The following is a 16,729-nucleotide window of genomic DNA, read 5'->3' as shown; positions in this document are numbered from 1 at the left end:
GACCAGTCCCACGGTGTTTAGAACGAGGGCAGTCACGCTACAAACTTGTATATTCCCATAAACGTTTCTGTCACGGAATATAGAAGTACGAAGTACTATCCTATGAGAATCAAACTGTAAAGATGTCTATCGAATTCTTTACTCTTTACTTACTTACTCATTCATTAGTATTAAAATGAACATATTTATACTTACTTATCTTATAAAGCTGAAGGGTTTATTTATTCGAATGCGTTAATCTTCCGAATTACTGATTCGAATTGAATGATTAGTTTTTTGTGTTAGTCCATTTATAAGGAAGGCCTTAGGCTATAAAACATCAGGCTATGACCAATAGGAGTCGATCTGTAGATGAAACCACATGAGAGTAGCTAGCAACGTTTTATGTTCATACGAAACACAGTAAATACTCCTTATCTCAATACTCCATGGTTTACGTAAAACATAGAAACCTTGTAAGAGGAGGGCAAATGGCTACAATGACGTCAATCCTGAAGCGTTCATGCGAATACACTTTTTGCGATACATACCTACTTAGGTACAGGTCGACCTACTCCGGTCTGTAATTTTTTTCATTACATTTTCGACTTTAAAACCAAGTGATTAAGTTGAAAATCTAATAAAGGAATTTGACAGAAAGGTTTTGGTGCATATACTTAGGTATTTAAATACTATTGTTGTGAAATTTTGACAGTTTTTTTGCTCATAACGTTCTTGACGTACAAGCACAGAATACTACAACTGACATGACTCGAAATCGTAGGGAACTTATTGCTGTAGGGTACGGCCGAGTGATGCTGCCCTGGTAACGTGAGTTAAACGTTCAAGTGCGAAAACTAACTGCCTTTGGTGATGTCTATGAACAACATGTCACTTCAGTTTCAAAAAACTGTACAGGCTAACAACATTATCTTGTAGTGGGATCGATTCCCGCACGGAGCAATTCTTAAACACTCTCAGACTCTTACTGACTAAAAACCACCCTGTCCTACTCCTGCTTTTAGAGCCGTTCCTACTCCAAAAATCTATTACCTAGTATAAATAGTCTATCTCCTATTAATCCTATTGGAAACCCACTGAAACACACATTAAGTTACGCGTCCACAGGCCCGCATCGTACGCATCGCACGCAACGAATTTTAGTTTGTCTTGTATAGAAACTCATACAACTGCGTCCACTGATCCGCATCGTACGCACCGCATCATTAGCAATGTCTATGATACGTGGACGCTTACCTTTAGTCACCTAATATTACGCTCCTACCTATCTTTGAACTCATAAATAGATACTAGACAGGTACTTATAAAAACTATGTACTTACTACCTATCTACTTAAGTACTTACCCACGTACATACTCTAGGTAGGTACTTATATAAAATAGTTTTCGAAAACCTTGAGTGTCTCCAGCCTCAGGTAAAGAAATTTCACATAGTTGCGTCCGTTCTGCCTAAAAAAAAGGTCGACAGTTCTTGGAACTGCCTTTTACTAGCCTTCACGAAGATACCTTTTCGTTCAACGTAACTGGCTGATGTTAGTTTCTTTTGAATTTCAGTTTTATTCCTTGTGGTTAAAGTTCTAAGTCCAATGGACGGTTAGATCCAAGAATGTGTGGTAGTTCCGTTGATCAGTTTCTGATTTCTGAATGAGAGTTTTTTTGGTTTGTTCAAATAGTGTACTTACTTATGCAGTTGTATTCATAACATAAAATTCGACCAACTTACCTAATGCTATAGGCATTATAGCTGCAAAGCATTATAATTACAATTTATATTGAGATACCCAAATGGCCAGTAATTAGAGCAACAAAATATTACATTTAATTAATTAAAAGGTAGGTAAGTAAGTAGACAGTAGGCTACCTAACTATCTACATTTTTTTATTTCTTCGGTTAAGAATACTTACTGATAAATCATAATAGTCTCTCTTTATGATTATCCCTTCACATAGATACCAATTCTTATTGTAACTAATTGTTCTGGTTTAAACTACTGCAAAAAATCACGCTTGACCAATTTACTAATTGGGTTAGCTTCAGCGCCATCTATTATCAGAATAATTTAACAGATTTCCTGATAAAACAGTGTTGGAGAAAGTGGCGCCCTCGTGCTGCTTTACCGACGTAACATTGACTATCTGTCATGGCGTAAAGAAGTGTACATTTCTGTGCACGTAAAACAAAAATAATGATTCTCAGACGATTTATTTTGCGTTTGTGCTTTAAAAACTATTGTTTAAGATATAAAGTATCATGATTAAAGTGTGCTTGTTATAGTTAGACGTAAGTGTGCGTTAAAATGGACAAGAAAAATGCCATTCGGAGAGCCAAAAGGCCGTCTAAAGTGCTTGAAGAAAATTACTGGGATTGCAGCGTTTGTACATACAGAAACAATGCGGAAGCCTTCAAATGTTCCATGTGTGATGTTAGAAAAGGTAAAACAATAATTAAATTCGTGCTACCATTGTAATCCTTTGTGTGGTTAGCATACGTGAATGACCCGAACATTTTACATAGATATATGGCCACGTAGGTCCTAATATTTACATATCAGTGTAATTATAGTGCTTATATCCCAGTACTGTGGTTGTGGATATGGATATGTGCATATTGTAGCTATAAGGTGTTCGTACGACGTCTATAAACGAACATAACCTAAAAAGTGAGCGTTCATAGTCAAAAACTTGGTATTGATTAGCATTAAAACGAGCTTGCGTCCTTGCCAGTGTTTTGGCTACGCTAAAATGTCTGTCTGCCCTAGTCTGCTTTGTATTTCTAACATTATCCGTGTGAGTTTACTTAACAAATTACATTTTTCTTATAAGAATTACTACCTACATCTACACGACTTGTAACAATGCATTAAAATCCCGACTGGTTTAGTTATTAACGACCTATTTAAATGACTGCAATAATTGATTTACAGATCTATTAAAACTTTATTTTATTGACATTTTATCAATCTTTCCATAAACATGTCTAGCGTAGCACCTAATTAAACAATATCAATAAAATCACTGAGATCATAAATTCTCACAATTAAACAGTAAATTACGCCCGTATTAAAACTCTTTCAAGTATGCACAGATAATAAACAAAACAGCTATCTTGTCTTTGACTTACAATTTTAATGTAAACAAATCTGTGTGCATTCCGAGTTTTAAAAACAGTACGCTTACTGCTTGCCTATTGGATAACCCGGCTAAATTGAGTTGTCAGTGTATAACGTTGTAATGTAAACATTGGTGGGACTTTTCAACTTGGTAGGGTTATGTTCGTTGACCTTTCCGTGATGTTGCTACCCTATACTTGAAGGACAGATATAGGTAAGCAGTACGTTTATCTCACATGTTCTCGTTGTTTATGGTGTAAATGGACCTTTGTAGTGTCAGTGGACCTTAAAGAATGTTAACCAGATACTCTTTAGTTTTATGAGAAACTTTTACATGCCGATAATGTCGTAGGTAGCTAAATAAAATTGTTTGACCCAATAAATCATTGAAAACGACTTGAGATTGAACATTTTTGTATATTAGTTAGATCAAAACTTCTAAGTTCCCACATTCTGAGAAGAATCTCATACTGAGACTAAATAAAAATCGATTGCGCTGTTTACCCTCCCTATTACACTGCGGGGTATTGGTATAAGGCAAGGGTATTATTGTTCATTGACCTTATAAACATGCGTAACTTCACGCCTATTCTCGGAGGGGTAGGCAGAGGTACACATAATTTTAGACGCTCTGTTTTCGCCAGTTAGATTTGTCATAACATAAGCCCCATTATGAAGAGAGCGAGTCTATTGCCGTTCTATAAATTAAGAATTACATAAAATATAGTTAGCTGCCTCCTGGTCGAGTGGTCGCAAGTGCGACTGCCGGGCAAAGGAATACTGGGCTTTATTCGGTTATTTGAAAATTTTTCAGTCACTCACGGAGTCTGGAATTGTGCCCAGTATACGGCAATAGGCTCACCCCCTATTACATGGGACTTAAAACAAAAATGGTGAAAAGTGGGTGTAGATTATACAGTGGCACTACGTGCCATAATGTGCACCTATGTCTACCACCTCGGAGATAAAAGGCTTGACGATACTATGAACAATGAATATTATACAAGGCGCATCATAACTAATAGTAATAAGGCGTCCACTGCTGGATATAGGTCTTCCCTAATGAGTTCCAAGATCAGCCGGTTGTAAGCGAGCTACATCCAGTCCATCGGTTTTATGCAATCTTTATCAGGTCGTCTGTCCATCTTGTTTTTTTAGCAGTATGACAAAGTCTTAATCTTAACCAAGGGTTTGTTGGCGCAAACCCGGCGAACTCCTTTTCGCCACTAATGATTTTCCCTGTTTTCCTGCTTTTTTCTTGATTTTTCCTGAATTTGCTATAAACCTAACAGAGCCCGAGACCTTTCCAACGAATGCAAAACCGTGAAAATTGATTCGTGCGTTCTGGGGTTATAGCGCCAGGAAGGAAAACTCAACTTATTATTATGACCATTACTTATAGATTTAGATGATGAAAAAACCTCCATCACACATCCCAACTTCAATCAAAACACGTATTTCCATGACATTCAAGTCTATTTAAATTGAACTCGTCTATGGGTCCGTATTAAGATGACGTCATTTCCTTATAGCTAGTAGTAGCACTGCTGGCATAATTTAAATTTATTGTTATTACCTTGCTCCAGTTACCGGTTAAATTGGGACAAACAAACTAAGAATTTAAAGAAGGTTTTAATACGTATTGTTTTAGTAGCTTCAGTGGCGGTTTTGCTCGTGATAAAAACTGCTTTCAGAGACGCTCAATCTGGGGGCACGGTAGTGCCCCCGCCAAGACGCAATTGCGAAGCGCAAGCGCAAGGGCACTACCTACCTTTTCTCGAAGCGCTTCGTCGGCTATTTTTGAACCTTCATAACTTGAGTTTGGGTTATACCAGATAAACAAAATTTTGCAGTATATAATTATAGGGTCACCCCGAAAAACCTCAAAAATCGAAAACTCTTATACTTTCGGAGTTTAGTGATAAAACATCAATGAGTTGTCGTAATTATCATTGCACGTACTGAGATCACCAAAATTCTGCCTACCCCTTCGGGTCCTAGAAAGACTGTTTGACGTTGCTTTTTTGTAAAACATCAAAAATCACTACAACATCTAGGTTTGTGACAACATACCTTAAAGGGGGTGAAAGTTTCGTAAAATTCTTACATCTAGCTATGGCCAAGTTTCTGTCCCAGTTGATATAGGTAGATACCTATAGCTCTATGTATGTATGTACCCGAGAATAACCGTCGCCTAACATCGGCGGTGGCGCCACGTCGGCCCGGGGCGAAGCAATACCCCCTAATGCAGATTCGGTGTTCCTACTAAATTATACGGGGAACGGGCAGCTATCGTAAATGCAATACCTATTATATTTTGAGCAGAGTGAGCTACTGGAGAGAATTCGCAGCGTACAAATGTGATTGAAATAGTTAGTTAGAATAGCTTTTCTATGGAATTAATACTAGGTTTGCTAAATTATAAGTGGAAAAATATAAAAGCGAACAATACGGAATGGTTATGGAATGGATTATAGGAGAAATCAGGAGTGTAAGAAGTCTAATAAAACTTGCTACCTTTTTGAACCGACTTTTATCTCAAAAAAAAGTAACCTAAAAAACTAAAAAACCCGACTGCGTTTCTTTAAATATTAAAATGAAAAATAGCCGCACTAAAACAAGAAAGTCATCGTAAAATTGAAGCAGTCGGGACCCATTCTAAATATAAAGACTTTGTGAGGGCACATATGGCTGGCTTTCTAGAATGGGTCCCGACTCGCCAGCTTCAAAAGTTTTAGAAACTTGGCTCTACACGGGATCTTTACATTTTAATATTATAAAGACAGTCGGGTTTTTTAGTCTCGTTTGGCAACATACTTTTTTTGTTTATTTATTTTTAGTTTTAAGGTATTTTTATCATTTTGATACATCTAAATGTCACTCTCACAGTAAATACGAATCAAACGACCCTTATCAAGCGGAAATCCATCGAGTCGTTCAAGCTAGAGAGTGAGAAATATTCGAATTTGGCGCCAAAAAATCCGCCATTTTGTTTTTTTATTATTTTGATATATCCAGTGTCACTCTCACAGTAAATACGAATCTAACGACACCTCTCAAGTCAAAATCCATCAAGCCGTTTAGGCTTGAGAGTGAAAATATTCGAATTTGGCGCCAAAAATCGGCCATTTTCTTTTTTTTTCGTAATTTTGATATATCCAGTGTCACTCTCACATTAAATACGAATCTAACGACACCTCTCAAGTTAAAATCCATCAAGCCGTTTAGGCTGCAGAGCGTGCCAAACAATTATACATACATACATACATACATACATACATACATACATACATACATACATACATACATACATACACTCGAAAAACATAACCCTCCTTCTGGCGCAGTCGGGTAAAAAGACGTTTTAGTTAATGGAAGCCGGTCTTTTTCCAAAATCAACAATTACCTGGGCGCGAAAACGGTAAGCTATTATTTAGAGCATGTATGACATATATGAGAATGTGAGAGACCGTTTCAAGATTCCAAATAACTAGTTATATTATTGTAGTGAAGGCTCCACAACTGTTTCACTGAAATAAACAGTGTCCTTAAAACTAGATTAACGCAAAATCTTTTTATGACAACAAAGAAAAAGTGAGAAATCAGCCCTATATTTAGTTTCAAGTGGTTTATAAATTCCCATACACTCCGTATTTAGAAAACTCACAAAGGCAGCACAGCTAAAACGTAAACGTGCAGTCACTAGACGACCAAAGGCACCATTTCAGACATAAATAAAAAACTTAAAAGCATTTTTATTGCGATTTTATCTTTATCCTTTAAAACTTTTATCATATAAAGATCAGTCCACTATTTCGCCGTAAGAGTTTCCCCCGACGCTAAGGTAGTATGCACTAAATCCCGATTTACGTCGCTAAGTACATAAGTACTAGTAAATCTACCCTCGGTACCGCCTTTTGTTTCTAGAACGTTCCGCCCGACTGTTTCTCACAAATTCCCGGCATTTCGCGTGTTACCGTCAATTCTCGAAACTTGGAGATTTGTTTTCGAAATTCGACGCTAATAAGTGAGAAATGCCTTGTTTAACTGTTTTAAAAAATGTTGTTTTGGAATACAACAGTTCAGTGGAATGTAGGGTGTTGGGTATTCACGGCTAAATAGGTAATTTAAAAGGAACAATTAGGTATTAATTAGCCTAGATTCCATTGAATTTAATAGAATTTGTTAATTCATCGTAGTTAATAAATAATTCAATTAAAATTTTCAAAGAATTCGTCTAGTTATTTGTTGTGATAAGTTTCGTAGAATAGTTGATAAAATCACTCGATTTCCTCGAGGTAACAGACTACTAAACTCATATTTTATTGTTATTATTTCCTTGTCCTCGTAAATGTTACAAAGTCCATGAAAAAACGTATAAAATCAATATTTTATACCTGTTTTTTAACAAATTTAACTACATAGTTAATGCATTCCAATAAATTATTATGATTTTCGTATCGTCGTTTCGACAAAATCTACATTCGAGTTCCCGTAGTAATTCGTCTGGCGAGGGACGCATAGAGTTCGGTTCCCGTTCGCGCCCCACGGGCTACAAGCCCCGCTCATACCCACACAACTCCACAATCTCTACTATACCGCTTTGATATACTATACGACCTATTTTCAGACAGATATAATGCTTAGAACTTTCGAAATATACCCTCTAATGTGAACTGGGATGGAAACTAAGTCTCGGGTATTTTGTTTTCCGATTTATAGCCGGCCGTGTAGTATTTACTAAGAATATGTTCGTGAATTATGTCAAGACTTAGCTCAGGCTTTCACTTAAATCAATTGTTGAAGCGGGTATTTTATAGGCACTCCTTTATCGCAGTAATACCCTCATAAACTGTATAGTTTGAGAAACGTTGTGTAATCCTATCTTGCGAAGGCAAGTTTGTGAGAATTAATGGCTTGATGCAACTCTACGCAAAAACTAAGAGATCAAAATTAAACATAGATCCGTAAACGGTTAACGAAGGCTCGCCTTTGTTAGGAGACGCTACTAGGTACATAATATTATACATTTTCTTCCACATCAACACTTCTTTGATCTCAAATAGTTGGACGTAATAGTAGCGCCAAGAAGAGACATATTCTGTTCAAGAAACTACTAACTCATGTCTCTAAAGAGGTTTTTATTAAAATTACCCCACAAGGTCAACTGTGCAATCAACTCGCGACCAAACCCACTGTTAAACTGTATGTCTAAAACGTCTGACTTCCCTAGGCACATCGACCCGCAAGCCGCGCATCAACCCGGCGCTGGTGGCGGCGCAAGCAGCCGGCACAGCGCCCACCAGCTCACAGAAACGGCCGCGATCCGCGAATTCACTCAAGAAGAAACGTCGACCGCCCCGACTGAGCAATGTGGACAGGAGCTCCGCGCAGACCAGAGAGGTAGATATACTAAGAACTATGATATACTTAGGTACTATCGACGAGTTAAATCAGCTGTAGTGTAACTTCTCGCCAGTCAAAAGTCTTGGGCACAGTTTAACCGCTCTGATCCGTGCTAAACGAATAGATATTTCGAAAACCAAAATCTAATACTTAGCTTTGTTGAAAGGAGATTTCCTTGGATGTGAATCCAAAACCATTGACGACAGTCTGCCATCGTGTTTGTGAGCACTTCCTGGATCAGCAATACTTAATTTAATTTCTTATTTTGTCCTCTGGGCATTTTTTAATTAGAAGTTTTTGATACATTGAGCACGTCAGTATTCCGATAGAATACAGTTTTTTCTGTCAATGCTATCCAATTTGTGAAGCATTAGCATATCTTACTTGCAATTGTACCAGAATTAAATAGTAGAACCAATATCTAGACTGCTCTAGAAACACGAAACCTAAACAAAAAGCACACCGGCCGCACTAGATCTACATTTTTGTCATCTTAACTAACACGTATCTCATTAAATGGAATGTAATACATACGCATCACTAATGCCGTTACCACCTTTGTCGACCAGATTAGTTTCGATCCAACCAATCGAAATACAGTAAAGCCTTTGTCATCAGGTGACAGTGAGTGGGGTAACTGTCGTTATAACTGAATACAAGCCTAAGAAATCTGTGTCGAGCAGTTCCAGCGATGTCGAGTCCTCGAATGATGCAAGACCGTGATCCCTCGCCTCGGGCTGATGGTAAAGTGAATGAACTATTACTAGATGGAGTAGCAGTGTTTTGTTTTACAGATTTTAAATTCGTATGACTTCCTTCTAAGTATTTATTAAGATTTTTCTCATGTCGTCTTTATTGTAACTTTGTTTGAAATGGCATCTCGTATTCTTATACACCCTGTAGTTACTTATGCACATCAAATTTTGAATTCTATTCTGTACACGATAAGACAGATTATTGCGGAATTTTCTCGTGATTTCATCCTTATATGTGCGAAATAGACGACAAATTGATCGATTGTGAAATGTGCTATCGAGAGTATCAGGTGCTATTTCAAATGAGGTTTATGTGGTTTTGTATATATTCCAGAGTGCACCGTAGAAATTAATGCATAATGTATTTATTTGTTAAAATAATTGTATCGCCTCTCAAACGCATAAATCGTCTGAGTATAAAATTCTTATGGTTTTAGTTAAAATTTTGTTGTGAATTCGAATAAAAAATGCGAAGGTGTGATCAAAGTAGGAACGTAAGTATAGCTGGTTGAATAGGGATGATAACGGGGTATGAAAATTAAAATCTATTTAGTCCGTCAGTTAGGTAATGAAATAATATTAGACACGTATTTTTTTATTTTGTCATATAAGATAACAATAATAACTCGTAGATAAAACGAATCAAAGTTTAGAAATGGGATATCATTTATACGTATAAAACGTACCTAGAAGTGATGGCACGCGATATTTCGAATCGATATATCTTCGAAAGTATTGGTTTCCGTAAGAAAATAAAAAATACGTGTCTAATATTTAAAAAATAATCTACAAGACGGACATTAAAGTAAACATTAGGCATGTACCCTATTATCGCTTTTCAAAATCGTAACTAAGCTTTACTTAATGCCATTATTATCTTGAAAACTATAACTTATTTTAGTGTAGGTTTCGTTTACATTGATTTAAAATTATATGTAAAGGGTTGTTGTATATAAGAATGAGACCAGCTGGTCACTGCCAAACGACGATTTGTAAATAAAAATTTGATGATACGGCTGTAAATGTAGATTTTTTTTCGTAATTTCTTACATCTGACGAGCGGAAAGCTATAGTAGAATAAAAATGTCCTTTTAAGGTAAGCGTCCACAGGCCCGCATCGTACGCATCGGACGGATCGCATCAATCGCGTTCGGATTGCCGACGCGAGTATTAGCAATCGGATTGCCCACGTCACTTTCACTCGGATTTTTGGCATCGGCATTACGTATGACGTCATCGGTCCGCATCGCGTGTAAGCATTGCCAATAAGCGGTCCGAACGATGCAGATCAGTGGACGCAGTTGTATGAGTTTCTATATAAGACAAACTAAAATCCGTTGCGCGCGATGCGTACGATGCGGGCCTGTGGACACTTACCTTTAAGGACTTGGAGGGACTTAAATTTTAATTAGTATGTATATTCGGACAAGCACACACTATTGTCTATTTTCTTGTATATTTATTAAGTAGAAATTCATTTAGTTCATAATTTTTGCTGAAGTGTTGTGTTTAAACGCTAAACGTACGCGGTAATGGGTCGTTTAAAATAGTTTTTTTAAAGAGAAATTAGTGGTGAGAGTATGCCTTAATATTTTCAAAATTACCCAAATATTATTAATTGGAGATGAAATGTCTAAAATGAACGCACAGTATATTTTTAGATGCAATTAGTTTAAATGACGTAGCCTACTAGAAGCACATCTTAGTGAAATATTCAGATTACATACTAAGAGCAATGATTAAAGAAAAGGTCTTAATTTATTGATTGAGGGAAATATTTTAAAACTTCAATGTTTTCACGTACTGTACCCGTATAAGTGTGCTTTACTTAGTAGAACACGAAACGGGAGCGCGTTCAGCGCTCTGATTGGTTAGTTTATTCGCGCCGGCCAATCAGAGCGCCGAACGCACTTTCCTTTCAATTTTCATATTCGTTCAACGTAAAGCAAACTCGTACTAAAGGTATGTAAATAGTCGATTCGGTAGCAAAACGATCGCCTGAAAATAATATCTTTTTGTATCGATAAATGAATGACAAAATTTTTATTAAAAACTATGAGGTTTTCAAAAGAATAAGGAAGGATTAAAGAGTTGCTGCCCAATCGTGCAAGTTATCGATATACGTACATAAGTAGCCTCTTAAAACATTTTCTCTCAATAAATAAGTTCCTATAAAGTATAAAGCGTACTATCTTGAAAGCTAAAAGAGCTACGGTATGATATTCTCAGTACTTTATGACCGTCCTTCGTCGGAGTCGGGCGAGGTGCCTTTAAGCCTGTAAAATAATTTACTGGCAACCCAAACACCACTAGAGTTAGGACTAAAACTTAGACCAGATTAATCTTACGTTGAAAGTTAGGCTCTTTACTTACGGCGGCGTATTGTAAGCGTATTGTAACGACGTAATATGACTTTTTCCGAGTTATATGTACTTTCTAAGATTATTTAGACACCACTGACAAACGGTGAAGGAAAACATCGTGAGGAACCTGGGCTTATAATTTTTAATTATAAGTTTGAAATCGCCAACCCGCATTGAGCAAGCATGGTGATAAATGCTCAAACCCGTTCTATATGGGAAGGTTTTACAGGTTTCGTACAGTGTAAAACCTGCGTGACACTATTCTACTAGATAGGTTGAGGTAATCTGATCATCTACAAAATTATGCATGATCATTTTGTCTTGCTCTTGTCATAAATGCGTACTGCAATACGCTTACAATACGGCATTTATAATATACTTTTTTCCATCAACAAGTAATGGACATCTTTAACCGCCGCATTCAGAGTCATTTAATGGTTACTTAAACCAGTCCGTAGCAATTGTTTTCGATCCAAAATCGTTACTAAAGGAATAGTTTAAGTAATCATTAAATGTCTCTGAGTGAAGCAGTTAGACTTTCAAAATGATAAAATTTTGAGTCTAGTGGACTACGCAATAATCAACAATTGTCACCAAGTTACCAAAAACACATTATTGGCCCTATGTTTGTGTTCCAAGCATTAACTAAGTATTTATTCTAGCTTTAAGATTCTTATTAATTTAAGTGCAGTCCATTTCGATGTACCGTTTACAAGGTAATGCGTAATTGTATCTCTCAACAGTATCTTTTCATACAAAATTAAAAGACGAACTCTTTTGTGCAATGCCAATTATGGCAATAGACTTACCCCTATTACATGGGACTTATAACACAAATGGTGAAAAGTGGGTGTACATTGTATAGTGGCATTACGTGCTGTAATGTGCACCTCTGCCTACCCCTTTGCGGATAAAAGGCGTGACGTTGCATAGGCATAGAACTCTTTAGTCTTGTTTTATTTTGTTTACGAAAAGAGACTATGATAGTCTTTATCAATCAAACAATAACATACATACAATTTTTATTCAATTTTCTACTTAAAACATAAAACAATAGAGTTGAATATCAAAGAGCTGATGTGACACTATTGGGAAATGCAATTACGCCTTGTAAATGAAATTCAGAAACTTCAATATTTGACAATACAATCAATGTGTATGCTACGATGTAAAATATTTTTACTCTTTATTTATTTTAACGATACATGAATGTAATCTAATTGTAGATGACGATGGTAGACGTTTTCCATAGGATTATTATAATCAATTTTAATACGTTTTAGTTCTAACGTACATGTACGGTTATTCTATGAAAAGCTTATGCTTGCTGTCCCGAACGGCATTTGAGTGATGATATTCTACCAAGAGAACAAAAATCTCAATGTATGGGCTTGACACTATTGGTAAACAATTATACAAAAGGGACTAAAGAAAACGCACCCACGACACAGGAGACAATTCTTTGAGAAAGTTAATTCTAATTTCTAAAATGTCCTGGAAATCGTATGTGTACGTTAGAACTAAAAATGTGGACTCAAGTCCTAGGTAACTACAATCTAAATTACCACGGACTGTCGTACTTTCTACTCCAACTAAAACGCTAGAATCCATTTTGATAAAAAAACCGTTACAAGTATTATTAGAAATTCGAAATGAAAGTGTTGCCACACCAAAAAAGAGAAAATGTTGCGTAACTTTATTTTTTATACGAAATCAATTGACAGGCGATTTAAAAATTTCGATTTTTTAAATGAATAATTAAATAATATTAAATTAATTGTTGTAATCATAATTATAATTGTATTAAAACGGGTGCATGTAATAAAATTTTGTAATTAGATACATTTGTATGGATTTGTATGTTTTTTAATAATGAAATAGTATTGGGACTTCCTAATGTTTCTTCCTCTAAATGGATTTATAAGGTTTATGTTATTCATAGAGTGTAAAAGCGTCACAGAGTTGTTGGAAGTGTGTTTACAGCTTTAGTTTTTAAAAGTTTACTAAGCCGGATTAATATGAGTTGCCCGGCCGTTCAATATGAACGTTGAACAGTTTTCTAAGCGTACAATCGACTATGAAACATAATGTGTTCTGATTTGATATTCACTGTTATATAAAATCAGGCAAAGAATCGATCAACCGTTGAAACAGAAGTAAACTGTATTGATTTCTTCTGCATCTTGGAGCTTTCACTAAAGCGAATTCTACATCACAACCAGACTTGGAATAATATTTCGTTGGTCTACCAGTTACAAGGCCAAATTCAAGTACCCTTAACCGACGAACATGCATGAAAAGACTAATGACTGTTGATTAAGCGGACCATTGTCTCTGCCTATCCCCATGGGAGACAGGCGTTAAGTTATTTATGTCGATCAGTTGTCACCCTGTACCTCCTAAGAGGGTTTGGTAGATGATTCTAGGGACACAACTAGGACAAGTTACCGAGAGATAACAGAATAGGTACTATTGCTTGACTACTGTTTGCTGGTCGAAACCGCAACCATCTTCCTCATCATAATCATCATATTATCAATCAATGCCATCTAAATCAGTCGGTTGATGGTTCTGAACACTACAATTTGTTTGGTAAAAAAGTCCGTACTTCTATGTATGCTACTTATTGAATCTCAAACTCGAGTAAAATACACCAGAAACAGCTCTGTGGCGAATCAATATGTAACTCCGTCAAATGGCACATTATACATAGTCGTATCAATTAACAGCGGTAACACGTTTTCCGTAATGTGTAACGTTGCAGACTCAAGGGTGAATATACAATGTGATAGGGGTGAGACTTCTAACCCGTTAAGGCTGAGTTCTACATCTAATTTTATCGACAAAAGTTGGGGGTCGAAGGGGTCGAATCCCCTCCCCCTAAAAATTATGGCTATTTTAATATTTTTTTTACTTTTTTGATATCAAAGGTTGTATGCGTCGCGTCGTAGAAAAAAAACGACAAACGGTAGCTAATAACCTTGGCTAACTAATTAATTACTTTTTTCATATGTTTGATAATGTTTTGGTGAGAAAAAAAATCATTTGTGAATTATTTTTACCGAAAAAATCACTATTTTGCAATATTTTTAATTAGGGGTTCAAACCCCCATATTAATTTTTTGTCGATAAAATTAGATGTAGTACTCAGCCTTAACAGGTTAGAAGTCCCACCCCTGTCACATTGTAGACGAAAAATACATGTAATTTTTGGTAATTTTGAACCTTATAACCTATTCCTTTGTCTGCAACGTTATATAGGACGTTTTATGTAAATTTCATTCTTGAGTAGATAATAATTTGTTTGTTGTTTGATCTTCATTACAAATAGATAATTTAATTTTTAATCATAGACGTGTGATTCCTATTGAAGCTAGGTATGGACGTTTTCTCTTTTTATAATTATTATTAATTGCTAAATTATAGTCTATTTATTCTATCGCTATGATTTCTAATTTTAATTTAATTTATCGTGCGAAGGACTCTGTGACATTACGATAGTGTTGCAAGTAATAAAATACTATTTTTGTACGTTGTCTATGCACAGAGTCCCGCTTGTCTATGGTACGGCTAAATGTTAACTTAATGTGTAACGTAGAGCTAAATGTTAATTATTTTTAAGTTCTATATCAATGTACTGTATTGTATATAAAGGATGTGGAAAGTATTCACTGGGTTTCATTCTAATCTTATCCAAAACCCTAAAACAACTCATAAGTTACCTATTTCCATACATATAACTCCCATATCTAACCACGAGTCGTCGAAAGCCGACAAAACATCCCACTGACAAGTATCGTTAATTAATCAAAATACTTGTGGAATAAAAAGGAGATAAAAGTAAACGTTGACAACCCTGAGCGGTGACGGCGCGGCGGACCGTTTGAAGTGGCCGCGCGGCTTTTTGTGCCGCGCAGAAGGAACGTGTAGGGCTGTGGCATCCACGCCTGACAGATTGAGATTACACACCGCACGGCGAGTAAAGGTGCACTCTTTATTATTATTTACACACTGTATATACTCCGTGCAAAGTCGGTACATTGTTTGGCCATACAAAAGGTGTATGCACATTTTTTGCACATCCTTCTCGTTTAATATTGACATGTGGGTGGAGCAGGTAGCTTTTGTAGACAGATGGTTCGGTAAAATCGTTGCTAGTTGCTACTGTTCATGGTTAAAACTTATTTTAAGAATCATACGTTCGTACGAGACGTACGACTTGCCTAACAAATCGGCAAGTTTGACATTCTTTTACGTAGAGGAGGTCCATAGTCCAGCAGAGGAGTGCTACGGGCTGTTGGTCTTGATGATGCACTGCCTCTATACTTATACTCTTTTTTTTGAGATGGCCAGCAAACTTACTGTCAGATCGCCTGATGGTAAGCAATCGAAGCCGCCCATAGACACCCGTAACATCACGAGAGTTACAAGTGCGTTGCCTTATATTAGGACGTCTCAACTATGTAGCACAATAATTCAGATAGGTACCAAAATTATCTCAAGTTGATGAATCAATCATACTGAATTATTTGAGAGATAGTTCGTATAACCCGATTTAATAATTTATCGTTTCCAGGTCAGTAGTCTCGTGAGATAGGTACCAGGATTCCAGCGCGATAAGGAGATGTTGGTAAACAATGTTTGTTATGTGAACCACACACATCACTTAAGGAATATTCATGAGATTTTGATTTTAAACATTATTTGAATCAATATCAAACTCAGGAGAATTGACTGCTGGACTATAAGCCTCGTCTTTGTAAAGGGTTGAAGAATGCAGCTTTAGGTTCTGAGTTAAATATTCTTAGTGACAAGTCCATTACTAGACTCTTCTCTTATGGTCTCCACGACTACGACTAGAATGGGTCAAGCTAAATATGGAGATTAGAACAAACCCTCTTATGTTGAAAAGCGCAACCTCGTGCGGCTAATTTGCACAAGGAAGAAGATGCGCAGCTCAAGTAAGCGATTTATCGATAATAGGGAAGCCATCCACAGCACGTATCTTTCCATATAAAAACCATATCTGAGTTGAACCCGTTTCCACCAGCGCTAAGCTGTGTACCATTGAATATGACTGCTGACAGCCAAACGC

At 36.5% G+C, this 16,729-nt stretch overlaps 1 protein-coding gene across 1 annotated transcript; it reads left to right on the top strand.

The window, feature by feature from the left end:
* Window positions 1–2,140: 2,140 nt before the first annotated feature.
* LOC118279230 (YY1-associated factor 2) lies at window positions 2,141–15,301 on the top strand. The gene is made up of 3 exons (XM_035598821.2): window positions 2,141–2,433; window positions 8,344–8,513; window positions 9,135–15,301. Exons 1-3 carry the CDS (start codon window positions 2,298–2,300, stop codon window positions 9,237–9,239), a joined length of 411 nt encoding a protein of 136 aa, XP_035454714.1. The 5' UTR covers window positions 2,141–2,297; the 3' UTR covers window positions 9,240–15,301.
* The last annotated feature ends 1,428 nt before the right edge of the window (window positions 15,302–16,729 follow it).

This window comes from Spodoptera frugiperda, chromosome 14 (genome assembly GCF_023101765.2).
Source record: "Spodoptera frugiperda isolate SF20-4 chromosome 14, AGI-APGP_CSIRO_Sfru_2.0, whole genome shotgun sequence".
NCBI lineage: Eukaryota > Metazoa > Arthropoda > Insecta > Lepidoptera > Noctuidae > Spodoptera > Spodoptera frugiperda.
This window is presented reverse-complemented; position numbering and strand designations above follow the sequence as displayed.

Coding starts and splice junctions, on each gene's coding strand:
- LOC118279230 (XM_035598821.2), top strand. CDS start 2,298: ATGGACAAGAAAAATGCCATTCGGAGAGCCAAAAGGCCGTCTAAAGTG. Junction 2,434..8,343: donor CATGTGTGATGTTAGAAAAG/GTAAAACAATAA, acceptor TGACTTCCCTAG/GCACATCGACCCGCAAGCCG. Junction 8,514..9,134: donor GCTCCGCGCAGACCAGAGAG/GTAGATATACTA, acceptor CTTTGTCATCAG/GTGACAGTGAGTGGGGTAAC.